General features: G+C 42.9%; 1 protein-coding gene across 7 annotated transcripts; it reads left to right on the plus strand.

The window, feature by feature from the left end:
- LOC130212585 (CUGBP Elav-like family member 3) lies at positions 1-26466 on the plus strand. Of its 7 annotated transcripts, none has more exons than XM_056443613.1 (15): positions 1-130; positions 373-402; positions 991-1204; positions 2578-2660; positions 18799-18847; positions 19201-19329; positions 19410-19489; positions 19799-19954; positions 20390-20534; positions 20853-21002; positions 21618-21686; positions 22253-22357; positions 22546-22683; positions 22855-23018; positions 25372-26466. In XM_056443613.1, exons 3-14 carry the CDS (start codon positions 1060-1062, stop codon positions 22980-22982), a joined length of 1377 nt encoding a protein of 458 aa, XP_056299588.1. In that variant the 5' UTR covers positions 1-130; positions 373-402; positions 991-1059; the 3' UTR covers positions 22983-23018; positions 25372-26466. The 7 variants fall into 7 exon arrangements, with proteins under 7 accessions (XP_056299588.1, XP_056299587.1, XP_056299586.1 ...); XM_056443612.1 differs by having other exon boundaries at positions 19-130; positions 21618-21680; positions 22540-22683; XM_056443611.1 differs by having other exon boundaries at positions 20-130; positions 22540-22683.
- Positions 26467-27627: the final 1161 nt, after the last annotated feature.

Genomic DNA, 27627 nt, shown 5'->3' on the forward strand with positions numbered 1-27627 from the left:
TCCAGAGAGGGGAGGAAGGAGGACTGAGAGAGCGCGCTGAGGACAACAACGGGGACCCAACAGAGAGCATCCCTCTTTTATTTGTGATCTGCACAGGCAACACTCTGCCCATCACCATCATCGTGAACCGGTAAGAGCTGTGGTGTGTGTCGCCTGTATATTTCCTCGGTCTTGTTTTGTTCTGGTGTGTGCGCGCGCGCGCGCGTGTTTGTATGTGTATGTGTACATTGAGGGGGATCGGACAAAGAGCCGGAGAGCCCATGACATCCGTGTGTATGCTGTAACCTAAAGCTGGCTAAACAAAGAAACCGCTCAATTGCCATGATTTACCCCCAATCACCCGTTTCCTCTCTTTTTATTGTGTGCTTGTAGGGATCCTGAACGCTACTTATTCACCAAAAGGTAATAAATGCTCACAGATATTTTAAATATATATTTGTATAATTGGAAGGGGGGGGGGGGGGGGTCCTATTATTGTTTTTTGATTGGCTAATTAACATTTGCATAATTGTTTTACCAGAAGCTACTGGAGCCCTTTGTCATCAGGCTAGACAATATATACTCAAAAATGATCACGCAAATATTTTTTTACATATATTATAATAATTGAGGCAAGCATTTTACAGCCAACATGGATATTGAAATAGGAAAGTTGATTTAGATTATACATCGATTTTCTATATTATTATTTTTCTTACAACAAATATGCTAACATATAATATAATAATAATAAAGTAACACTTGACATATTATAAGCATAAGCCCCCCAAAGGAATACGACTAATATTATTGTGATAGCAGGTGTTTTAAGGTCTCCAACCTGTAATTAAAAAAATATATGATTACATACCACAGACATACCATGAATAAATAAATGAATATGAAATGCTAAATATTTTTTAGGATTATTTTTATGACGATTGTTGTGTTATTGTGGAGTTCTCCGGCTGTGACCCAAAGACTCACCCAGCATCGGTTGCTCCTCTCCAGGGTACCTGCTCCTGATCTGTTTGCCCCCTCGCCCCTGCTGTACCCAGTCCTCCTCTCCACTCTGTCCTGATGAAGGAGGCCGACGCCATCAAGCTGTTTGTGGGGCAGATTCCCCGGAATCTGGAAGAGAAGGACCTCAAGCCTATCTTTGAGCAATTTGGCAAGATCTATGAGCTAACTGTGATTAAGGACAAATACACAGGCATGCACAAAGGTAGGTCTTGCCATTATAACACAGCCTAAACATAGAAAGACTAAAAACAGATAAAAAGACGAATAGATAGACGTGTGACAGGAAGGCAGATATATGGGTGGATTTTCCTGCGCTGAGTCACATGTCACCATGGAAACGGTCACACCTCCTCTCGTCTCCATCTCCCGTTAACACTGCAACGTGAGATCGTGAAGACAGGGGAAACAGTCGGATACGCACAATGTGAATAAAATAAACGTACTCATGCATTAGTATGCTTGTGCCAAAATGGACTAAGAAGAGTATAAAGGTGTCATGTAGTATATATGTTAAATAGCATTGGGAGTCTCCTAATTGTGTTAATGATTAGGAGGCTTTTAATATCAATAGATTGGTAATAAACGGCCACGAACACACACACACACACACTCAAAATGACCTGGGGTCCTGTGTGTTATGAAACTGATTAGTCTGTATGCTCCAATCAGTGTAATGGGCCTGTAAGCCTGGGTGACACAGGGGAACAAATCTGTTGTTTGGAGAATCCCCACAGCCACAGTAAGCCCCTCTTAAAAGCAATGAGATGGACCATAAGATGCATGTGTGTCCATGTGTGTATGTGTGTGTGCCTGTGTCATTATGTCGAGTCACTCTCTTCCTCAGATGTACGTCCACTCATGTGCGAATGTCTCCATCCTAATCGCCAACTCTTCTCTTCTTCACTTTGAATCTACTTCAGTCTGTCTGAGATGTCACCGGAATGCTAACCTGCTGCTAATCTTGTTGTCTTAGTGCTGGTGACAGGTGTAGTAAACAGCTCTGGCCAGCCAGCTCTGCTACCTACCCCTCCCTCACACACACAGACACAGGTACAGCACATAGGAAAACAGAGGGAGTGTATCTGGAGTGATCGTGAGGCATGCATAGTGGTTGGTTGAGGGCAGGGACCAGACTGTGCCCAGCCCGTAAGGCCTTGTTAGCCCCACACACACGTCTGTGGTGCTGTCATGTGTGCTGACTCGTGCCGTGCCGTCCTGCAATGTGCCGTGCCGTGGACTGTCCTTCTCTGCTCTGGAGTGCATCATCATGGTGTTATCAAGTTTAATGACAGTGCATGAATATATATATAAGTATATACTGTATATATATTTGTTAATCATCTCGCAGTTAGCCTGGTGTTGGATCAGAGTAGGGGAAATATACTCAGGGAAGGCATCAGAAAAGGAGACATTTAAATGATTTAAATGGTGTGGCTGTGTGTGTTTTGGTAGGGGGTGATACAGAGACAGAGATAGAGGATGACAGATATTAGAGCTACTCTCTGACCTTTTCTACCTTTCCTCCTTTCCCTTCTTCTCTCTTCCCCCGTCTCTCTCTCTCTCTGTGTCTGACAGGATGTGCGTTTCTGACGTACTGTGCAAGAGAGTCGGCACTGAAAGCCCAGAGCGCTCTACACGAGCAGAAAACACTACCAGGGGTAAGTGCACATCACACACAGACACACACAGACATCCCCAAACAGGATACACACTTCACACTTGTACATACACTCATATACACCCCCAACCACCTCCATGGACACACACACACACACACACACACATAAGTGGCCTCAGATCAGTGTGTGTCTGTTCTGGTGGAGGTTCAGCTCCCATTAGTAACACGGTGACATAACTCAGCAGCCAGCAGGCGTCTTGCTGCGAAGGACAAACACTCCCTCTCACCGGAGACACGTAGGGTACTCTGTGAGCATAATCATCTCCATTTCTCTATCTCTCTCTGTCTCTCCATCTCTCTGTCGGCGTCCCCGTTAGCCTCCGGTGATAGCTCCCACCTAGAGACGGTGTGTAATTAATGTGGCCATTCCCCTTTGTCTCGTCCCAGTCTCCCTCCGTCTCTCTTGTTGAGGGATCGTGTGCTGCGGTTGGCCAGGGTAGGAGGACACTGTTCGTTATGGATGGGCCACTGTGTGAGATCCGTGTCTGTCTCGCAGGCCGTACCTCTCTGGGTTTTTCTTCTCTCTGACCTGGTTTCCGCCGCAGTTATAAATGGATTTTTACACTGGCTGTTTTTGGAACATTTTGCATTTTTTTTTAACCCCGAAGGTATTTTGCACTACAACCCGGCTAAGAGAGAGGGATTTAAAGTATGGGACTCTTTGTGGAGATGACATTATCCCAGCCTTATCTAAACTGTGATTTGCAGCTGTTATAACAGAATAGTGAATGCACCTTCACCGTCGCTTAGCCGCTCTCTATCTTATTTTCGCTCAGCCGCTAATCGGAATTTCAGTCCGTGCACCTTCTCTGCAAGCTGGGGTGTTGATAAGATCTCTTTGAGAAAAATAGTCGGAGGAGAGCCTGAAGAAAAGGCTTTTGGGGGAGGGGAAATGTTCCTGTCACCAACACAAATCACTGCATACATACATATTGTAATCATGCATGTTTTTCCATGAAGTATTTAAATGCAGAAGCATTTGTACATACACACTCACACGTACGAACACAGCATGTTATAATGACATTAATCCAATTAGAGCCGGCTAAGAAGTCTGACCTCTCTGCGAAAATCCCCTCGCCGCTGTCTGCTATGTCTCGGCCCTCCCCTTCGCGCAGCCCTTTGTCCTTTGACTCATGACTCATTCCTCTAACCCTCTCTAGTCGTTTTACTATTATCCTTTCCTGTTGATGACATCGGTAACCGGCTCGTCACGGGAGCAGAAAGCTACAGTGAATGTCTCGATGAATTATGATGAATAATCGCGACACACGGAGGAAACATTTTCAGAGAGGATACTCATTAGTGGTGCAGATTTACTTAAGAGCCAGTTCGAAACAATCAGAATCACCACAACCCTAAGGAAGACGTGCTGAATTGAGGGTGTGGCTGTCGTGTGCTGGGTTTAAAAAAAGCCTTGACTGGCAGTGAGCAGCGTGACTGTTTCTGTATGTGGCCTCCCTCCGTTTGGAGTCTCCGTCCCTCCCCTTGAGGTGTGTGTGGAACACATGTTCTGCCTAATTTAAGCCAGAATACTCACTCTCAAGAATATGAAAAATGCCTAATTGAACATTTTATTAAAGCATGTGTATCTGAGTTCAGTGAATTGGTTGAATAACCGTAAATAGAAGTTATATGTACATAGTTTCTCCATCCACACACTTTCCTTTATTCAATTCCCTTATATATATTTCCTGAAGCATTCCCACAAACAACCCCCAGTTTGTCCCTTTTTTAAGTGAAGACTACTACTGCAGGTTACTACTGTTCTTTGGTTTGTTGTGCTGATTAAACTTCAAACACTGGAGAAAAAAAAAAAATGTTCATCAACCAGATGAATAAATTAAAAGTAAAAACCAAAAAGCGGTATGTTGACTATTTCTTGAAGGATAAATCCAAATCTTATTTCTCCAAATAATTCCAAGACATTATTTTGGCGGCTGTATTTTAGCTTCAAGGCCTCTCTCCTCCCTCTCCGAGGTTTAGCTTTCCACTACCTGTCTCTACCCCGGGTGTCGTCCTCCCCCTCCCTGTCTGTCGCCTCTTTTGACAGGATTTAGAAAACGACTTCAGACGATTTCTTTCTCCTTTTCACACATCCTCCCATTGTCTAATTCCTTTCTTTCCCCAAGAATTGCTTTTTCATCTCTTCTTTATTCCTCCTTTTTTCCCGCCATGTTTCTCATTTTATCTTTTTCCCCTCCTTCAAATCCCCTCTGTCCTCTGTTCAACTCCTCCCTCACGCCCCCCAGTTTCTCTGCACCCGTAGAATATTACAGAATGTTCTCTTCACTACTCCCAACCCTTTCATCGCTCGCTCCTTTTCCTCTCTAAAATCTCTTCATGGTATCCCTCTTTCATCCCAGCTTTCTCTTTCCTGCTGTCTTCTACTCATTTTTTCCACTCACTGCATGCTCACGCTTCCTCCTCGGATTCTCATTTCACAGTCATTTATGGTAACCCTTCTTCTAAGCCCTCCTCTCAACGTCAGTCCCTCTCTCGCTCTCTCCCCCGCCAACCCCTCACAGTTCCTCTACCCCTCATCTCATTTCCCCTCCTCTTGATTAGTTGACCCTTTTGACCGTTTCACACCCCTGTCTCCTCCCTCCTCTCCTTCCCCTCCTCCCCTTCTTCCCTGGGTTCACTTGTTAAGAAGCATGATTAGTTTCTTACAAACTCATTTTCATAGTCAGATCCCGGGCTCACCGTGGGGAAAGGGGGCTGATGTGTGTGTGTGTGTGTGTGTGTGCATGTGTGCGTGTATATTGTGGTCTTGAATCTTAGCCTTGCTCTTAATTGCGAAGACTGGTGGAATGTCAGACATCTCATACAACTTTAATGGAGCTGTATCATCACACACCAATACAGATGTGTTTCTCTCACACCATGGCCAAGCAATTAAAAGTTTGTTGACAAGTGCAATGCTACATGGTGCTCTGGCTGCTTCTGCCCGTCACTCACTGATGGGATTTAACGCTGATTTAACGGTTCCACCCAGCCAGTGGAGGAATGAAAGCGAGGAGACAAACACAGAGAGAGTTTCAGAGAAACTATACCTCAAATGTCCCCCGCTAGCTTCAGTAGGGGCAGTCGGCTATCAGATTGGAAAATGAGGAAAAGGATAGAGGGAGAGAGAGAAAGCGAAAGAGAGAGAAAGATGAACAGATGCGGCCTTATCAGAGTTTCCAGCGCCTTGTGTTTAATTTGGACACAGAGAGGGAACGAGAAGCACAGAGGGAGCATGAGATGAAGAGAGGGAGAAAGTTACATTGTAATAGTCAGTGTCAGACATTGAAGACTGGAACCACGAGCAAGTCCCACTGTCGCACACAGATGTGTTGGGGTATGAGATGTGGTGCAGAGACTCCCCCCGGGACGCATCCACACCAAAGGGCTCATGTTTAGCTATCACATATCACTGCTAATTTGCACTTAAAAAAGTTCACCAAATGTGAATAGTAAAGAAAATATTCAGTAAGATAAAAATATATACTTCTATAAATGTTTGTTTTTCACCTTGTTGATGCATATTGTTAAATGAGTGAACGGGACAAGTAAGCAAGTAAATAGCCATTAAGCAGTTCTCTCCATGTATTTAATATATTTCTTTATCACATCTACAAACATGATATTGATTTACATTGGACACATAGGAATATATGTTATACCACAAGTTACTGTCTTATTAGTAGAGCGGGTTCGTGGCAGTAGGCCGACAGCGTGTGTCCAAGGTCAGAGGTCAGGGCTCAGCTTCTCGTCAACTAAATCCTTAATGCTGGTTTCAGAGCTGTAAAAAGAGTGGAAAGTTGGCATCAAGAATCTTCTTCTTTTTTTTATTATCTTTTTTTATTATGCAACTGTATTGCTAATTATTACTGCATAACTGGTTTGACATGCTGTTTTTGTAATGACTTAACAGTAGGAGACTTCTATATTGTTACAATGTTATGTTCGACACTTTAAGATGATTTTCGTTTACATCTCAAGCTTACATATTGTTGACAGTTTGTCTATATTTTAGTGAAAGGGAACAGCTATGTTGTACTACTGAGAACACAACATTTACACTAATCATTCATACAAAACCCATTCTTCTTTTATCCTAATCTCCGTCCTTTTCTGCTCTCTCTAAGGCCACAGGTACAGATTTTAACCTCACATCTCCCTCCCCCTCTCTATCGCTCTATCTCTCCCAATCCCACTGCTGCTGTATTTCCTCCCTTATCTTTTCATTTTGTTCTCTCTCGTTGATATCTCACCCTCCCCATTTAATCTGCCCCTTCTCCTCTCTGCGTTTATCACTCCCTTTTATCTTTGTTCTACTTCAAACACTAGTGTTCGTACAAACACACACGTATATACACGGTCACACACACAAACACCCTTGCACACATCTGTTTGGTCACGCTGGCATTTGCAGACCTCAGTGTAGGTGAAATTAAAGTGTGATAAGCAGCTTACCAGGTGTGTGTTGTCATGCTTCACTGCTCTCCAGGCAGCACTTTGCTCCCTGTTCTTTGATTAGAGGCAAACCAAAGCCTACACACACACACACACAAACACTCACTTATATACATATATTGCACTTCCCATGACACACTTTATGCCTAATGAATTATTGAAAAGCCAGAAGAAATACCACAGGTCAAGTAGTTAACAATAACAGAAGATAGCAGAAGATCGATACACTTATGAAAAAACACAATACAAGTTTTTATAATAGTGATATCGATTGAATGGATATGGTATGACAGCATTCCTTTGGCGATTAATTAAAATAGTCTCGGCGTTCAGCTGGATCTGAAAATATAACTGGAGAGAGAGAGAGAGTGTGAATTTTTTATTTATGTCCCAGGGCTGAACACGTATTTATTTTCGTGCACAGTATGGACTCAACTGGGTTCCTTTGAAGTGCAGCAGATCAGTCGAGAGGCCCCTGCTACTGCTTCACAGTTAGCGGTACATCCCTTAATCTAGTAAATATGTTGAAACATTACATTTCGGTTCACAATTCAAAATAGTTTGTCCCTTAAGTATCTGCGTAGTGTCAAGAGAAAGACTGGGAAGTTAGACACACTCTTTCATCCATCATCCTGTCCTTGTAGATATTTGCCAGATCCTCTCAGGGCGTGTGGTGTGTACATGTTGTGTCTGTTCTGTGTGTGTTTCCATGTGGAATCTAAGATGCCTGGCAGGCAGCCTCCCTAAAGGGCAAAGCTATGATGAGCAATTATCCACTAGGGCGACTTTGTAGGCTAATTTAGCATATTTATGTGGTCAGCAGCACTGTTTACTATTCCCCTTCACTGCTTACTGCTGCACTTTCAATTCAGAACAGACCCTCTCTCTCTCTCACTCTCTCTCTCTCGTTCTATCTTTCATTTCCTCTCGTCTCTTCCCTCTCTGCCATCCCTCTGCCTCTATCTCTCCCCGCCTGATGGGGTTTTTGATGTGTATCGCTCCCCCCACCCTCATGCTGTTTCTCTATTTTTATCCTCACTGTGTGTGGGATGGAAAGGGAGTAGAGGGACAGGTGTAAAGAAATAAATGTGTGCGTGTGGTGTGTGTGAGTGAGTGTGTGTGTGTGTGTGTGTGTGTGTGTGTGAAAGAAGTAAAAAGAAAGAGGAGGACCCAGAGAGAGTGATACAGAGAAGAGGGTTGTTGGTGTGAGTTGTGTACAGCTATAACCAAGGGGGATTTAGCTTGTTTGTTTTAAACACAAGTCTTAACTCTGTTTATGTGTGTGTGTGTGTGTTATGTATGTGTGTGCTTTATGTACTGGTGCATTTGTGCATGCAACATGGACAGAATGAGTGTCTGCCTCATAATTCACCACAAAATTGAGGCAGAATCTAATCACAGCCTCATAAAAGTCTGACCCTGGATAGCACCTGCCCCTCTATGGCCTGACCCCCATTCCCTGCCCCCCTCACCCCCCCCACACACAGACACACACACACTCACACACACAAAGGAACATTTGTATCTTGGCCAATTTGATCATGTTTGTGTGGACACATAATTACCAGGTTACGTGACTGTTCACTGCCAATTCTGTGTCTCTGCGATGCTGAGCCCTAAAGTAGCCCAAAGTTGAGTTGAGTCCATATCACCATCTGTTTTGTAAATCCAGCCAGCTACAATAATCTGCAGTCCCTAATTTCACCATTCACAGATTGAAAAGAACTGTTTAGTTGCAATTATCTTTCATTATTATTGCATCTGATGCTGGACGTGCTGCTTTGTTCTCGCAACTTAAAGCTGGCTTCAGATCTGAGTGAAGCGCTGCATGGGCAGCTTTAATGTTCCCATTTTAATCCTGGATTCCCACATTTATTGCGAGATGGACACTTACGGAGCATGTGCTGTAGTAAAATCCTCATATGACATTAAATATACATGTTTCACATTGACTGATGCAAATTGTTTAATTTGACTGATTATTCTAAGTACACGGCAGGATGTCTTCCATTTTTGTATTTGGGTTTTTTAGGGATTATCAAGGATGAAAACAAGTGCCAGAAAGCAGTGTGTGCCAAAAAAGCACTTAAATGCAGCATGCTTAACAGATGCCCAGATCTTGGGCGGTGCTTCGATCATTGAGCAGTGTCACTGACTTCCAGTGCCAGATCGTATAACAAGCATCACTCAATCTTTACATCGGTTACTGTAACTTTCACCCTTTTATTTCCTTCCATAAGAACCATCTTATAATGCTGATTTCCGTACGTTTAGCTGCCAAGCAGCACGCATGGACTGAACTGCCTCTGGACTTTAAATTAAGCGCACACAAAATCCTCTACTGCCGTCATAAAAAGCCACGGATGATGTTCATACTGCCCATGTGAGACTGTTTAACTAAAACCTGCATCTAGACACCTTGTCTCAACATGTAATATTTATAGGTCTGCACTAAGCTGGATGTATGGAGCGGGGCCAATACAATGGGGGTGAATGAGTGTGTGAATTTGCCTGAATGAAGAGGGGGGTTGAGGAGGGCCGTGAAGAGGTTTGGCATGAATAGGAGTGTATAGACAGAGAGGGGGTAGGGTGAGACAGGGGAGGAGCAGACAAGGTCGGGTTAGAGAGAAAGAGGAAAGAAGACAAAAGTTTGCCATAATGCGCGTGGAGGAAGGGGCAGGCAGGTTGTGTGTGGAAGAAAAGGGCTTTTCTGGGTGGTGGAGGAGTGGGAGGGAGTCAGGGCGCACTTCTGTCAGTCTAAACAGAGACATCTGTCAGAAGGGGCCACTGGTGTGTGTCTGTGTGTGTGTATGTGTGTGTGTGTGTGTGTCTCAATATATGTGTGTGTATGTGATTAGGCAAGAAATAATGATAACGGGACTCTAGTTGCACCTGGGGTGTGACCTCCGCTCTGAGTTCTCCTCTCTAACCACACTTCAACCTGCTGTCTCCATAACGGCCTTTTCTCCCTGACCACAGGCCCAAACTGGAGCTTTGTCGACCACGTTGCACTCTTGTGGAGCCCCACACTGCACGGCGCTCCGTCCAGCAACAGAACACAGGAGACGAAGGCTGGCTTGTGCAGCTCTGTCGTCTGTGGTTTGTAAATGAGCGAGTTAAGCCTGACGTTAATGATGCACACAAATGAGGTGTTGTGGATAAACAACAAGCAGAACATTTCATTTGTATGTTGAAGCACATTTTTACCTTCGCATTGAAAATGCCGGAAGGTTATGTTTTGATCGCCGTGTATTTATTTATTTATTTATTTATTTATTTGTATGCGTGTTATTCGCAAAACTCAAAAAGTATTGAACCGAATTGCATGAAATTTGGTGGGATGATTGTTTATTATCCGGGGACCAGTTGATTAGATTTTGGGATCGATCGGGTCAAAGGTCAAGGTCAAAGGTCATGAACAGGTCAAAATCTTTCGCAGAACTCAAAAAGTATTGAACCGAATCGCATGAAATTTGGTGGGATGATTGTTTATTATCCGGGACCAGTTGATTAGATTTTGGGATCGATCGGGTCAAAGGTCAAGGTCAAAGGTCATGAACAGGTCAAATCTTCTTGAATCACATGGAATTTGGTGGGATGATTGGTTATTATCCGGGGACCATTTGATTAGATTTTGGGATCAATCGGGTCAAAGGTCAAGGTCATGGTCATGGAAAGGTCAACATCTTTTTTTTACCATAGCACGATACATTTTTGTCCAATTGGCATGCAACTAATGCCAAAATGTTCATAATTCAATGCCCAATCTTGTGATATGCGAAGGTATGCGCTCTACCGAGTGCCCGTTCTAGTTAGTTAATGAATTGATTGGATTGGTTGTGGGTATCTCTGTATCATTCTATTAAATTTTAAGGTGAGGCTGATACAAAATAAACTACATTTGAGTATGACTTTCAATTAATGAGATAGACATTTAATCTGATTCACTTAGCATGCATGACTTCAATGTTAATTAAAAATATATATATTTTATCTGCTTTATGTTGCTTTTCTTGACCTCAACTTAACCCTGAGGACATAAGTAAAATAAGTAAAGTCAGTCGAAAACAGCAGCAGGAGAGGCAAGCTAAACATTGTTTGGATAGATTCAGGCGATAAATGATCTTAACAGAGTCTTAGATCTGATCAACCAAATAACTATAAGTAAACTTAGTTTTATAAGAATGCCCTGTGAGTATCCCAATGACATAGAAGCAAGTAGTTTAAGATAAATAAAATGTAAACACCACCATTTATTTTTACTCATGGTGTGCACAAAAATAGAAAATCTTAGGAACATACATTCCTTGTCCAAATTCTCCTGCCAAACACTGTAACTATCTGAGCATCCAGAAATGTGTCACTGGCGCCGTATTGAATGTAATCTCGGTGAATATGAGATTTTTGCAATCATACATTTGTATGGCTTTGAGCGGCCTTTTTAATTTACCAGCTCATTTCCCAAAGGACTTACACTCCCTAAAATAGAAAGAAGGTCCAAGTGCATAGGTCTAACAGTTATCCGCTATAGTGCTGTTGGATTATGTTGGACTAAATCCAAAGGATCAAATTTCAGTGAGTGCTCCACTGCTGCATGCAGAATGTTTGACCAAAACAGCATACTATTAAAGGGATCAACAGGGTAGTTTGTTCTGCTTTATGCATGGTTTGATACCATTACTATGGAGGGTGATAAAGGAAAAAGAGAGGGAGAGGCGAAGGCAAATATGTTGGTAATCCATGCTCCAGTAGAGAGGGTGATGAAGGGTTAACATCCAGATTAAGTATTGAGTGGAAGAGAAGGAGGGCAGACTTCTCAGGTGTGAAGAATGGAATGAGATAGACAGAGGAAGATGGGATGAGAACAGGGGGATGGGCTGCTCAGGAGCTTGTATTATGGTTGCAGGCCCTCGTTGCCAGGCAACAGTGCTGAGCGAGATGCCAGGTTGCTAGGTAACCTGGGGGATGCAAAGCCTAACGTGGTGCGATAGATGGAGAGAGCAGATAGAGGAGAGAGAGAGGGGTGGGGTGTGCTGCCGGGCTGCTCCACCTTCCCGCTCAATTGCTCTGCTTCTCACATCTCCTTTTTTTTTCATCCAGCGGTGAATGAGAGCCGCTAACTGGGTGTCATCGGGGAGGCAGGGTGTTGCCAGCTCTGCTGAAATACAAACACAGTGAAACAAACAGATGATGGATGCAACGGAGCTGATGAATCACTGCTGATGGGATTCTGTTACTTGGGTAGTTGCATGGACGGATTAAGAAACCACGGGCCCCTGGGCCTGGACTTGTCAAGGCCCCCCCCCCCCCCGCCCGTAAAAAAAAAATATTTAAAAAAATTACAAATAAAATAAAATACAAATAAAGTAAAAAATAAAAATAAAAAATAAAAAAATCCGTATGGAACAACGATACCGGAGCTGAGCAGACAACATTACGCGAATTATATGATAGCAGGGACTTCGGTTATATGAATTAAACGAATAAACTTTCATGAAGAACAACTTTACAGAAATACATAAACAGCGCATTTGTGTGTGTGGGGGGTGGGGGTGCTTAGAAAGAGCTCTAATGCTATTGTTTTGCACTTGCTTTTTGGATTTCTCCCTACAGAGTTGAAGGGCCCATATATTGCATGGAGTACTCAGCCCCTCTAAAGTCCTATAGATAAACTGAGGGGATAAACACTCACTTGAAAGGTATCATGATGGTTTCTTTCTTGTGACATCTTCAAAGTGAATGTTTAGGCTATTCTTTAGTTTCTCAATCGGACTATTGGGGCCCTGTTACTGACATGAATGACTTAAGCCTAGCATATACCGGCATACGGCGCATCGTGTCATATCAATACAAAGTTAATAACAGAGACTTCACGCAAAGGCTCTGGGTTAGGGGCCCCCTGAGCTCAGGGGCCCCTGGTGCCGGTAGGCTCGTTCGGTAATCCATCCCTGAGTAGGACTATTGGGGCCCTGTTACTGACATGAATGACTTAAGCCCAGCATATACCGGCTACGGCGCATCGTGTCATATCATCATATTCATATCAATACAATGTTAATAACAGTGACGTCACGCGCGGAGGCTCAGGCCCAGGGGCCCCTGGTGCCGGTAGGCTCATTCGGTAATCCATCCCTCAGTAGGACTATTGGGGCCTTGTTACTGACATGAATGACTTAAGCCTAGCATATACCGGCTACGGCGCATCGTGTCATATCATCATATTCATATCAATACAATGTTAATAACAGCGACGTCACGCGCGGAGGCTCAGGCCCAGGGGCCCCCTGAGCTCATGGGCCCCTGGGCCTGGGCCCGGTAGGCCCGTTGGTTAATCCATCCCTGGGTAGTTGGTGGTAGTGTAGGGTGTAGGGCTGCAAGTAATGATTGTTTTAATATTCAATTCATTTGATTCATTAATTAATTACATGATTTAAGAGCACAACATGGCAACTTACATTTTTTTTCTCTCCAACCTATACAGCCCAAAGCCCAATGAAAATCCTCTCCCATTTGGGATTTTTCGTTTTCCATTTTTGCCATAAAAAAACATGTCTTGAATGATAAATTGATAAGTTGAATTATTAGATGACAGAGTTAAAATCTCAGAACATTCAAGGGTAAATATGAATGCTCCTCCCGACATGATCATCATATCCTTACATATCTTATTGTAAGTCGCTTTGGATAAAAGCGTCTGCTAAATGACATGTAATGTAATGTAATATCCATACAGCTGATTATCGTCAAAGGTGTGTCCGTGTCCAGGGTTTTTCCTGCATAGAGAAAATTTGGGCGCGCGCCTACGCCGTTTTCCCGAGCGCCTATAACAAATCCCAAGCGCCTAAGGCAAAAAAAAGTCTGCATGGAAAAAATAAAAAAAATAAAAACTGTGTTCATCACGTGCATGTCAGCGAATATGTTCTTAATAGTATGTTTCAAGTAGGCTACAGCCGAACCCTCGTTCTGTTTTGATCAATAGTAATCGAGTTCAGTGTTCCCCCTAGGTTTACAGCTTCAGGGGGGCGGGACTAGTGCCGCTAGTCATGTTGGTGCCCTAAACTGTGTGCGCGCATCACCGCTGAGCGAGGCGCGCGCCGGCATCGGAGCTCTGGCGCGCACGAGCCGAGATGAGTTGTTGACGGGGGGGGGGGGGGTTCTGGTAGGGGAAACACTGGAGTTGATAAGCGTGTCTTCTTGTCTGATTAATACGCAACTGTGAGGTGTGCGAATGGACCGAGCGGTCAGCTGCTGATCACTCACTCAACAGCCCGACCTGCATGAAATTTGGGGAGCACCGAAGACCCATTTTGACCCAGGAAAAACCCTGGTGTCTCGCGGAAACACCAGCGGCTCTTCATCAAGATTTCCAATCACTAATAGTATGCTCTTTAATTTTTTTTGAGTAGTGCCCAGCTGTAGCATAAATCCATGTGCTGTCTAAACCAGGAGCAGAAACATAGATTTATTCTCATCGGTACAGATTTTTTTCTGCATGATTTTGTACTGGTTAGCATGGAAAGGATTTTTAAGTATCGCTTAAGGTTTTCGTGTAGCTCAAAATCAAGGCAAAATTATAATAAACAGTCAAATAATGTTTTTTAAGAGAGACAAATACAGTATGTGGTGAACAATCCTGCTATTTAGCTACATTTTGGTTTTGCCAAATTAACACACAGGTTCACTAAACCGATGATAATAAGTTTGTGGGCGTGTTACACGAGAGAGAGGAGCGACACAAGAGCAGCAAGTGACTGAGATCGAGCAGGCGAGAGAAAAAGGAGGGAATGGGTGGAAAAAAGATTTGAAAAAGCAGTGATGCCCATTTCATCAGGAAGGGTACAGACGGATTATGGCGTTGAGAGTGAAAAGAGGGGAATCGAAGATGGGGGAAGACGAGTCAGAGTAAGAAATAATGCTTTATCGCGGAGAAGGGATAAAAATAGTTTTCTTTTCTTGTGCACTCTGGGAAATGGACATCTTAAATTGTGTGGATGGAGTGTTCCCGAGGGAGATTGAAGGGGGAAGGGTGTGTGTGCGTTGTGTGTGTGTGTGTGTGTGTGGGGAAGATAGATATGAAGAGTGTTTGTCTGTACACACACGCACACACACACACTATAGTCTGTTAGACATTTTAGATTCTTGTTTGCGGGGACATTTGGAGCGGACACAATTGCTGTCATGATAACATTGGTCCAACACTATTGTGTTCCATGTTGGTGCGTGTACACACACACACACACACACACACACATTTACATATGCACACAACCTCCTACCCTCATGATGTGGTGCAATGGTTTGTTCCACTGATTTCGCGTATGTGGGGGAGGGGGTAGAATACGATTGGATAATCCAAGGATTTAATATCCCCTAATCCTGGCATAATCCTCTCTGCGTTACTGCAGGGAGTAAGATTAACTGTATGTTTGTCGGATGTTTGTTTCTGCGTGCGCAAAAGGGTGGATGCTCCGGGTGTGGGGAAACGTGTAGTTAATACAGTGTGTCTGCGTGTGACTTTGTGTGTCTGTGCATATGTGCGGATATACTGTGTGTGTGTGTATATTTGTTTTGGCACCACCACATGCAAATGGAGTTGTGTTTGCATGCTGGGTTTGGTCATGTGTGTGTGAGTGGACGTGCCTCCCCTGAGTGTGATTGGGCCTGCAAGCTCTCACACACGATCATATATCACATATCTGGCCCTCATGCATCGCCGCGCCGTCGCTCACATACGAATTTCCTTTCCTCAGAGATAGAGAAAGAGGCTTCTTAGTATTCAGCAGGACGGATGAAACCTCGCTACAGTACGAAGCCAGCTCCTTGTACGTGCGCACGCTTGCAGATGGTTAATGTTAATTAAGTCTTAATTGGAACGTGAGTAATTAGAGGATCATTTTACTTGAAAGGAGTGTGTGGCTGTTCGTGTGTGTTGAAGTACAGGAAGAGAAAAGAGTGCAATGTGACTGACGAGCAGGGACTGCACTTTATTTGCATTTTTCTCTCCGGCTCGAGGGAATTTTAATTACTCTTACTACGATGTAGATTCAGTTCCCTCACCTGTTCCCTCTCCTTCTCTTGCTCAGAGCCAAATCACACGTATTTCTTCCCTCTGGATACTGCCCACATCTCCACATTATTCTCACCAACCTTCCGTCCTGTTTATTTCCTTGTTCTCACACGTTTTTTAATCACTGCTCATTTCTCCCTTGTTGCATCAGCTCGAAGAGCGATAAAATGGGTTGGGGGAGATGTCAGAGGAGGATAGTAAAGCCAGTAAAGCACTCTCCAGCACACATTCTTTGTTTACCCCAAGAGCACAGCAGTCACCCTTGGCAACCAGCATCCTTGTTTACCTACCCAGTGTGCCGTCATATGATTGCCATGACAACGAGCTGGTTGCCATGCCAATTTTCCGATGCCATTGTGTTGTCTTTGTGCACCTCTCATCTGCTGTTTCTCCCGTTTTTTTTTCTCCATCTCCATCCGTCTTTCTCAAAGCATCAAATGAACTCCATACGATGGGGTTACTTTAAACCATCAACAGGTCATTGCAGCTTAAGTGAACAGGAACACGTACAGAAACCGATTGATACGCCTTGATTGATAAGCTGCGGTTGTTCAGTCTGTTTTACAGTCAGGGATGAGTTTGAATGGGGCTAATGAAGGAAGCAGAAGAAGAGGTGATGGATGGATATGAGGACAGAGGAAGGGTTAGTGGACACAAATCTTGCTACAATCAGCCCGCTCTGCAACACAGGCCGAAATCAATGAACATATGGGACTGATCGATGAGCTGATAGTGCAAGATGGATGGCAGCGCGGATGGATAGCAATAGTACCAGGACTGTAATATGATGGATGGATGGATATGTGTGTGTGTTCTGTGTGAACGGGCGTACAGATGTGTTTGCATCTGTGTGGGTTTGTGTCTCTGACTGTGTGTGATGGCCTTGCCTTAATCAATAGCGTTGTGGTGACAGCTAAGAGCTGATTAATCAAATGTATAGATCAGTCTCTCTCTCTCTGCTCTGCCCTCTCTTCAATTACCAGCTTCATTACATTGCCTTAACACCCCACTGGGACTTCTCTCCATTCTTTCTCCTCATCTCATCCCCTCCCTTTCCCTCCTCCACCCTCCTCCTCCTCTCTGTCCCTACCTGTCCCTTTTATCATCCTCTGTTCTTCTCTTTGATCTTTGGTCATAAATGCATCTAATTCAACCACTATTGCTACAAATAAATGTGTCGGTGGCAGGGAGGCAAAGCAATGATTAGTACATTTTACACGTTATTGCAGCGGAATACGAGACTATAAATCTGAGCCTGTCTGATAAAGATGTTCATTTAAAAACGTGCAATGGTTTTTTTCATTTGGTTTTGAAAACATTTCAAGGATCAGAAAATAGGAGTGTCTACCGCACAAGCGTGCTGTTTTCTTCTTCTTTTTTTGGATTTGCCTTATTTATGGATGTCACTATACGTTCTTCAAAGTCACTATACGTTCTTCAAACCTCTCCTTATCTGGACCCATTCATTGTTCTTCCTTTCTCAATTTCTTGTGCTTCTCTCTTTTCATCCCCATCATTCTGCAGCCCTTCTCCTCCCCCACCGCATCCCTCTGGCATTAACACTCTGTCTCATTGCCTACGTGCTATGACTAAGCACTGTGTGTGTGTATGTCTGCATTTCTGTGTGTGCTAAACCTGTGTGTGTGTCGATAGTATATGCATAGTCCATAGGCCATTCAGATGTGTATGCTCGCATGCATGCATAGGCACTCAAAGCGATGGATGTCTGTAGTCGTGACAATTTTTAGACTGAGGAAGTCACGACTGAATCACACCACACTCCTCCCTCCTCCCCCTCTTTCTCTTTCTATTCTTTTTGAATCATCCTCTGAGGGGCAGCTTTGCTTTCATCCTCCTACTCTCCAGCTCGCTGTGTCACTCCCCATGTAATGCTTCTTTTTCCAGCATTTCCATTCATTCCATGGGTTCCTTTTGGCATCCACCAGCCCTTTCAGTCGGTCAAAGTCTGTCGGGGTCCCCCAGGCCTGACTCTCGATCTCCATCCTTTTATTTTTAGCTGACTGCGCCTGTTTGCTTCACACACTTGTCATCTTATCCCCCCCCCCCACCACACCCCACCCCACCCCATCCACCCCTGCTCTTCTCTCTCTCTCAATCTACTCTTGTCCCTCATCTAATCCGTAGTTCTTTGGTAATCTAGATCAACTAGCCTGCATTCTTAATCTCGTCACTTCTCAATCCCCCCTCCACTTTGTGTCTGTGTGTGTTTATTTGAGCGTGCGGGAGTGTGTGTGTGTGTGTGTGTGTGAGAGAGAAATAAATCTGAGGTTGTAAGGTTGTCCCAACAGCCTGGGAGTTCAGGCACACCTGCCACCTGCTAAACTTGATTTATCAGTGACTAAAGCACACGCACACACACACACACACACACACAAAACGGCAATACTGTAATTAAAGATTTTACTTTTTGCTCAAAAGCCTCTGTAACAAAATAATATGTCAACATTTCCCAATAATGAATATCACTATTGTATTGTTTCTTTCCTAAATGTCGTGTGATAAGACAAATGGAGAGCGGCTGGTTTGTGATGACCATCTATGTTGATGTTCCTTCTTGTTTGTTCCGCAGATGAATCGGCCAATCCAGGTGAAACCAGCTGACAGCGAGGGCAGAGGAGGTGAGACAAGTAGCTAAACATAGTTACACCTACACACACACAGACTAACACACAGACACACGTTTCAGTGAGAAGGGTAGATGTCAAGTTTAATCACATTTAGGTGGAAAGTAGTCAACAGGGGGCTCAATACATACACACGTATACACAAGCACACATAAATCCCATTCTTTCCACTCCCCTATCTCATTACCCATTTACGTGGTCAATACTGCCCCCTGGTGGACAGATACGGTAGCTTCATTACTATTAACAGAACTTCTATTGTTCGATCATAGGTGTGACCAGTTAAAGGGGAATAGAGTTGATTTTTATTATTTCATTTTCTTTCTTCCACATTATTGGTCTCTCAGAGGACCGGAAGTTGTTTGTGGGCATGCTGGGAAAGCAACAGAGCGATGAGGATGTCAGAAGACTGTTTGAGCCCTTTGGCAGCATAGACGAGTGTACTGTGTTGAGAGGACCTGACGGCACCAGCAAAGGTAAACACATGCAGTACATGTGCTTGTATAATGCAATTGAATATGCTCTGTTTGCTGTAACTAACTCTCTTTTGTTTCAGGATGCGCTTTTGTAAAATTCCAAGGACACGCCGAAGCCCAGGCTGCCATCAACAGCTTGCACGGAAGCCGCACAATGCCTGTAAATTGCATGCTTCAGATTACAAATTATTATGCAACACACACACACAGACAATGCAAACGCAGACATGGTCTTCCAAAGACATGGTAATAATGTAAGTAATGTAATCATCTGTCTTCTTTGCTGCTGTCTTGGGTATCATCAACATGCCGAGACCCATATGAATCGTAAAAGAAATTAAGTGGATAGAGGAAAGGAATGAATTATAAAACATGTAGCCCGGTCCCATTAACACATACAGTGGATAACATGTAACATTACTTGCAATTGCAGTTGAAACTTCCTCAATCTTCATCTTTTGCTTCACAGGGGGCGTCGTCCAGTCTGGTGGTGAAGTTTGCCGACACAGAGAAGGAGCGGGGGCTGAGGAGGATGCAGCAGGTGGCCTCCCAGCTCGGCATCTTCAGCCCCATGACCCTCAACTTCCCCGCCTACAATGCCTACACGCAGGCGGTCAACGCACAGGCAAGCAGTACACGCACGACGCGCACATATACACAGAAAGTTTGTAAGACGAGGGCTGTGCTTATGAAAGGATGTAATAAGTTTGAAGAGGCTACCAGTGGTCTAATTAGGGCTAATGTTATTACCCAGACAACAGAACATACGTCATCTGGCATCAGCTTTCCCGCAACACACAACCATTAACCCACTGACTCGGGACATAATGGCCTTGTAATTAGATCTCTATTCATCTGTTCCTCCATCACTCCCTCTCCCTGCCCCTTGCTCTCCTTTTTTCATCTCTTTGTTTTTCCCTCTCTCTTTTCCCCACATCCATTTTACTGTCTCTTTGTCTTCTTTTCGCTCTCTCCTTCACTTTTTCCCCTCTTTCTTTCTTTCTTTCTCCCTCCTTCCCCCTCCTTCTCTCTCTCTCTCTGTTTCCTTCCCTGTCTACAGCTTGTCCAACAGCAGGCCCTGGTTGCCCAGTCAGCATACTTGTCTCCTGTGGCAACAGTTGCCGCCGTACAGATGCAGCAGATGGCGGCGCTCACTGCCAACGGAATCATTGCCACACCCATTACACCCATCACAACGTCCTCGGGTAGGCTCTCACACACACACACACACACACACACTCACATGCCATGCATACCCAACTTGTATATGTTCAGACACATGTACTGGAGCGTGCATGTGTGTGTCGATTACAAAAGTTTGTCGGCGTAGTTATAAGCTGTATATTATAATACAAAAGTATTGTTATTGTGGTCAGCAGTCTTTTCTCTTTACATGTGTTTAACAGTATCAGGCATTAACTAACTAAGGATTTCGAAGAGCTAGACTAATATGTCAAATAGCAGTTATAGTTGAAGCTCGGCAATGCCTGACTCATTTTCTGGACTGTGATCTCCATCTGCAGGTACAAATACTCCTCCCACTATGGCAGCAACACCTGTGCCAGCTCTCCCTCCGCCATTGGGATTGAATGGTTACGGCAGTCTGTCAGGCCCCACCAATGGACACCAAGCAACTGAAGCACTATACACCAATGGCATTCACCCATTTCAAGGTTTTATGTTTGTTTATAAGACTTTTTAAAAAGTCTGTTTTAAGTTGGTCATCGTCAATCAAAGAAAAAAGTACATACATAAATACTTTCATTAATACTACTACAAAATAAACAAACTGTTTGAATTAAAAAAGAAAGAAAGTAAGAAAGAAATGAAGAAAGAAAGAGAGAAAGAAAAAAAGAAAGAAAGAAGGAAGGAAAGAAATCGAGAGAAGAAATTGAAAATGTTATCTTTTTTTACAATTACTCTTTTACTGAAAATCTTAATTTTTCTCACTTTATACTAGATTCACGATTTCCTGTATTAATCTGTTGTGTCTAGAGTGGGAGGCATGTTTCCATTTAAAAAGAAAGGAGTAAATTCAATGACATGCTTTGTTGTGGAGGGCGTGTTCGGTGGGAGACCAAACAGGACTGGTATAGAGGGTTGGTCGTCATTAAGCACCAAGTGTTTTAAATATATAGCACCAAATGTTAAGATTTGTAAGTAAAATCTAAGAAGCATACAGACTTAAAGAATATTGAAATTGAAACTAAGGGAAATCTGAAATGTATTATCGTTAGTAGTTTGTCTTGTTTTCGTTCTCACTGTTTTTCTATTTTCTGTCTGTACAGCTCATAGTCCAGCCTCCCTGGACCCTCTACAGCAGGCGTATGCAGGCATGCAACACTACACAGGTTGGTGTAAGTGTACAAACAGGTGACAAAACGCTTTATAAATGTCCCACTGTGGGTTGGGATGGTATATGACATATAGACATATGTTGATGCACAATGTAAATACACATATATTGCTTTAGAAATCCCTTGAGGTTCAGTTAGGCAGCTCATGCAGAAGGTTGAATCAGAATACATGTGAATAGGGAACGAGGGAGGCCAGGTGTCTGTTTTCCTTTTGACCGACATCATCTCAAGGTTGGAAGAGTATCAAGGGCAATTGGTTGAATAAATTTTGTTATGATTTATCCGATTTCAGTGACACACATTAATGGCTGGTCAATGTAATACAGCTAATGACACCTTTACGCCATCTGAATACATTATTCATACGTATAGTGCAAATGGGGACTGTGTGTCAGACCAACAATGTCAATGTTGTTGTGTCTTGCTCCATTCAAGTGTTACATTTAATAGTTTTCACCTTCAACAGGAGACGTTTCAGTTCAAACAAAACGATTCTATTGGACACTGTTATGTTGCCACCTGTTGTTTTTACCCAATCAAATTTGTGTTACTGCCTCTCCCAATAGCGGCGTATCCTGCTGCCTACGGATTGGTCGGCCAGCCGTTCCCCCAGCAGCCAACACTGGTTGCCCAGCAACACCAGCAGCCCCAGCAACAGCAGCAGAGAGAAGGTGATGTGACTTCCTTTCTGTCTGGGACCACACCCCTCTTAAATTATCTGATTCAAAGTGGTTTATCACAAGGTTTCCACAGCCTGAGATAATGTGTCATGCTCTGCCTAACTGTGTGTGTGTATGTGTGTGTGTGTGTGTGTGTGTGTGTGTGCGTGTGTGTGTGTGTGTGTTTGTTTCAGGTCCAGAGGGCTGTAACATCTTTATTTACCACCTGCCTCAGGAGTTCAGTGACTCTGAGATGCTGCAGATGTTCCTGCCCTTTGGCAATGTCATCTCGGCGAAGGTGTTTGTTGACCGCGCCACCAATCAGAGCAAATGCTTCGGTGAGACACACAGACGGGGAGAAAGAGGGAGGGAAAGGACGAGTGAAAAAGACTGGGTGACTTTGTGGAGCATAGGATATTGTGTCTTTTTAAATTGCATGTCTTAGTGAAGTTGAGATAAAGGCATGGTGAGGAAGAGATCAACAACTTTTAATTTGCTCTCTCTTCTAGGATTTGTGAGTTTTGACAATCCAGCCTGTGCTCAGGCCGCCATTCAGGCCATGAATGGCTTCCAGATTGGCATGAAAAGACTGAAAGTGCAGCTGAAAAGGCCCAAAGATGCCAACCGCCCATACTGAGTGACAACTGAGAGGAGGAGGAAGACATAAAGAGAGGTGAGGTGGCGGTGAGGAGGTGGCCAGGTGTTGTATGTTGGGGGAGCCAAAGAGTGAAATTAGGTTAGAGAGGAAGAAAAAAACCTAGAAAGCGTTAGCGTTAGCTTTGACACTGCGATGCTAATTGATGGTAGTAAGTTAATAAACGAAAGAGTTTAACATGACATAACAGTGAATATACGTTGGGTACTCATATGAAAACAACTTAGAAAAAGTGAAAATACTAAAACATTGTTTTCCTTTTTATTTTCTTTCACAATCTTATTTAATTTTCTTTCCTGCTGTTTTGATCTTTTCCTGAAACGGCAACTTACCTCATCCAAGATCCTTCCGTCCAATCATAATTCACCAGGACCCCATCGCTATGGCAATGGTTGCCTAGTGACCGATAAAGCCCTGACCCCCCCTTCCTCTCGCATTGTTGTAAGTTGATTGGTTGGCCTGTGTTTGGGTTGCTGTGGCGATTGATTGCCTGTGTTGGTTGCCCTTGGCAATTTTTGTTTGTCACCTCGAGCAACCAGCCATGCGTTGACCTGCATGTCCTGTTGCTGTAGTGACCACAGACTGTGTTTGGTGCATTGTGACTTTATTTTGTATTGACCTATGCACATACTGATCAAGAACTGTCAATAGCCAGGCCTGTACTCAGAATCAATTGATTTAATTGGATATTTGATCCACTTTTTAATTGTATAGTCATTTGATAAATTCGACAGCAACGCTTGTTCTTTTTTTTGCAGCATTGTTTTTGATCAGTTTCTGTAGTGTTCTGTTTGGTGTCATTATTATTTGAACAACTTGTTTGGGTAATGTGTCTGTTTTACACTGTTAGTGTGTAATGCAGGAGTGCATACTCCTTGTTGTACTGGTGTCTGCAAAGAGAAGTTTTCCAGAGGTTTCCCTAGTGGACTGGTGGAGAAATGTAGAACAGCGTTACAGTTTACTGCCAAACATGAAATGATTTTAATGGACAAAGTAACACGTTATTATGAAAGTAACATACAACAATGACAGGCCATGTTGGACAAGAAACCATGAACACATTATGTAGGCTGAACATAGAAGTTTAAATATGGCTACAAACTGGTTCAAACGGGCCATACAGGTTAGGATAGAGAGAACGGAAATGAAAAGTTTATTGACAAAAACACACTATTTTTGGGCGAGCATGCATTTTGTTGAGCTGTACTCTAAGGCTGAGTTTTATATTCCTGGATTACACTGTTTGTTGTGGCACTTTAGTCTTTCGCTCCTCTCTTTCTTTTTCTTGGTCTCTTTTACATCTTCTATCGGTGCATTTCCCTTTCACGACTCCCCTGCTCCTTCTCTTGTGGTCCACTTGTCTCCTCCTACTCGTCCCCCCTTCTCTCTGTCAAATGCTGTCTTCGCTTCACCTCTTCCCAACCTCCTCTCTATCCTTCTTGCTCGTGTTTTGAGGTAAAGGGTATGTGGTTGTTATGGTGGAAAAACAAGTGCCTCTTGCTTATTGGAGAACAGCCCTCAACTATAGGAATTCTGGGAGAAATATAATAAAGAGAGAACAGAGGATATATTTAGTTTGAGGTCAATTCAAACCTCCACAAACACCAACCTTAACGAAAGAGGAGAAATGTGTATTTGCTTTCAGACGAGTGTGTGGACGTACCGTCACATGCAGCACACATTATAAATAAAGGATCCTGTTTCTATTTCTATACAAAGTTTGATATAACAAATCCGTGTGGATACCTACCACGATGTCCCTACATCCGACAGATACAAATTATCACCCAGAATTTCTATACTGCAAATGCCAAAGAGTGATGCATGATGGTGGTAGTGTTTGCTTGCCATGATCCAAGGCACATGAGTGCAGCACATGCTCATAGGGTTTCACACATAAACACATATGGAGCTTTACATACACATGCGACAATACATGCATAAACCCAGACACACAAGTGATCACGCAAGAAACTATTTTTCACCGTATTGAGTTGCATGATCCAGACACTGTGTGTGTATGTGTTAAAGCACCATGATTTATTGCTGTTGAAAGACAACGCTTTACAACTGTGATTGATGCCTTCTTGTTTTAACTCAACGAGATGAGACTGCAACAAAGACCAGCCATAGGTGCATCCTTAGGTGCAGTCTGCTGCCAGACGTATGAAAGCAGTTCAAGCCGTGCCGACAAAAGTTTTGTTTGACGGGAGGAGCATGTTTGACAAAATGTACAGATCAGACAGAAACATGGAACACGAGGTTGTTTTTTTAAACTCTGCTCTCTAACATATTCTTCTTCCTTCTCTGTCCCTCCCTCCTTGTTTCCGTATCACTCCCTGTGCCCCCCCAACTCTCCATCCCCTCACAGGTGACCTTTCAGAGTCCAGCCGAGGTGGAATCCCAGGGTTCATAGCGCTTTCAGACTGTCTGCTACCTTTGAGCGTCCGGGGAGTGCAGCCAAACACACTGACACACACTTACATGAATACACATGCGCTCACGACACTGAACCTCGAACGGTACAAGGCTGATATACAAATGTACATAAAGTGCACAACCACACACACACGCCTGCAGACACTCACAAAATACACACGGTTCACACCAGTCGGTAAACTTACCCATACAACCAAGTTTGGTTTGCCCACGGTCTGTGTGGAGTTAGACAACAGGGTGTTTAGGACAGTTAAGACAACTCAGACTGAGCATGTATGAAAGATACTGATGAAAAATGCTGATATATCACTTCAATAGACTTTAACATGTCTATACCATGTCTATTCCATGTCAAATATAGAGGGGCCGATGTTTCATAATAAAAAATAAATAAAATACAAAAAAGATGACTAAATGAGTAGGTTAGAGAGAGACTTTGGAGGAAATCCTAATGACCTGTAAATAATTTAGTTTACAAAGAGCAGCATTTAAAAAACAAGGAAAAATGCAAAAAAGAATACTACTTTAGATAAACACTGAACAGGACACAGCAACATTATTATTATTACCATTATTACCATTATTATCATTATTATTATTATTATTATTATTATTACTACCACTAGTAACATTATCATCCTCATAAAGGGGTATTACATTCCAAATTGTAAAATGGGAAATCACTAACCTATTTTAAATTTCTACTTAGATTTTAGGTGAAACTTGGGGGAGGGGGGGATTGCACTTTTATTCGGGAGGTTTTAATATTTGAGCTATTTTTTATTTATTTACTAATTTATCAATTATTTTGTTTATTGGGAGAAGGGGTTTGAGTGGGTTGCAATATTTTGATTTTAGAATTTTCTAGAGAAAACCTTTTTGAGGGCCTGTTTCTGTCAGACTCTTGCAATCGAGTAATTATAATGTATGTATTAATTATTACAGCAATTATATTTATTTCTAATTTATTGAATCCTGTTTTTGATCCACTCTCTTTTTAAGTTAAAATAAAAAGTATCATACTAAATGTCCTAATGTGATTTGTTAAGTGTGTATGTGTGAAGAGACTGTTTTAAAATGATGTGTTAAGATATTTTAATGATTGATTTACACAAATATTTCTTGCCACAGAAATGAGAGTGCACATCCATCTTCTGACCAGAAGGGGGCAGACGTAGAAAGCACGTTACCAGAGAACGAGTCTTTCCACACATAATAAGCCAACCTTTTTCTTTCCTCTCTTGGTTTATGGGAGTAGAACACTTATTTATAAGAAGCATTAAATGCTGGATTCGTTTTTTCTTTGTGTGCATGCTTCCAGGACACGTGCCTCCCTCTGGGAGTATTTTTTAATTTGATGAGCTGACCATAGTTCAATTTACCAAAAGAGAAAGATGTGCAAGAGCTCAAGTCAAATTATGAATAGCGATAACATTATTACTGACCTTGATTGCCACATAATAGCATATCTATACCCTATGGTTTTAAAACTTTTTTAATTGCTCTTCTCTGGAACACACAGCTAAAGAATACAAACGTTGATTGTTCAGATGTGCAGATGTACTGAAGAATAAGTACAGAATTAGAAATTACAATAAGGAGATATCATGAGGTGTATAACCATATTGATTGAGTTTGGAAAGAGCCTTTGTATTTTTAAGTTGAATTCCAAAACACTTTTCTTGAACTTGATAAATATGTGTTATGAAGCTGCTATGCTGAGATTGCCAGGACCTACTTTAATGACACACTGTTTATCATCCACAACAGTTGGTTAATATGCTTTGATTTCTTATCTCGTTGGCTCCCTGAGTCATTCAACATATCTCATGACCCCAGACTTAAAAAGATTAATGATATAGCCTTCAGGTCATGAATGTAGCCTCTCGCCTTCATATGAGGAGCCTATCACCTCAATGACCTTGTCCATGTAACCCCTTGTAAATGTGCAAACTTTCACTATCTGGGCTGAGCTCTTTTATAGGCTCCAGTAATTGTGTACAGCAGGTCAGTCAGCGTGTAACCGCTCAGAAGCTGTTTTTGTTATAGTTCCTGATCACGAGGATAGACTTACACTGGGGTTGAAAGAAGGGCAACGCAAACATTACACTGCACTGCAAAGGAACACATTTGGTAGTGCATGTGTTTGTTTGTTTAAAAGGTTTTAAAAGTTACTTCTTTTTTTTAA

The sequence above is a fragment of the Pseudoliparis swirei genome, chromosome 22 (genome assembly GCF_029220125.1).
Source record: "Pseudoliparis swirei isolate HS2019 ecotype Mariana Trench chromosome 22, NWPU_hadal_v1, whole genome shotgun sequence".
NCBI lineage: Eukaryota > Metazoa > Chordata > Actinopteri > Perciformes > Liparidae > Pseudoliparis > Pseudoliparis swirei.

What these genes read in the sequence shown, in the direction of transcription:
- LOC130212585 (XM_056443611.1), top strand. Translation starts at nt 1,060, where the DNA reads ATGAAGGAGGCCGACGCCATCAAGCTGTTTGTGGGGCAGATTCCCCGG. An exon ending in ACCTGACGGCACCAGCAAAG is followed by an intron (nt 19,330 to 19,409) that starts GTAAACACATGC and finishes CTTTTGTTTCAG; the next exon opens with GATGCGCTTTTGTAAAATTC. An exon ending in ACCCATCACAACGTCCTCGG is followed by an intron (nt 20,535 to 20,852) that starts GTAGGCTCTCAC and finishes CTCCATCTGCAG; the next exon opens with GTACAAATACTCCTCCCACT.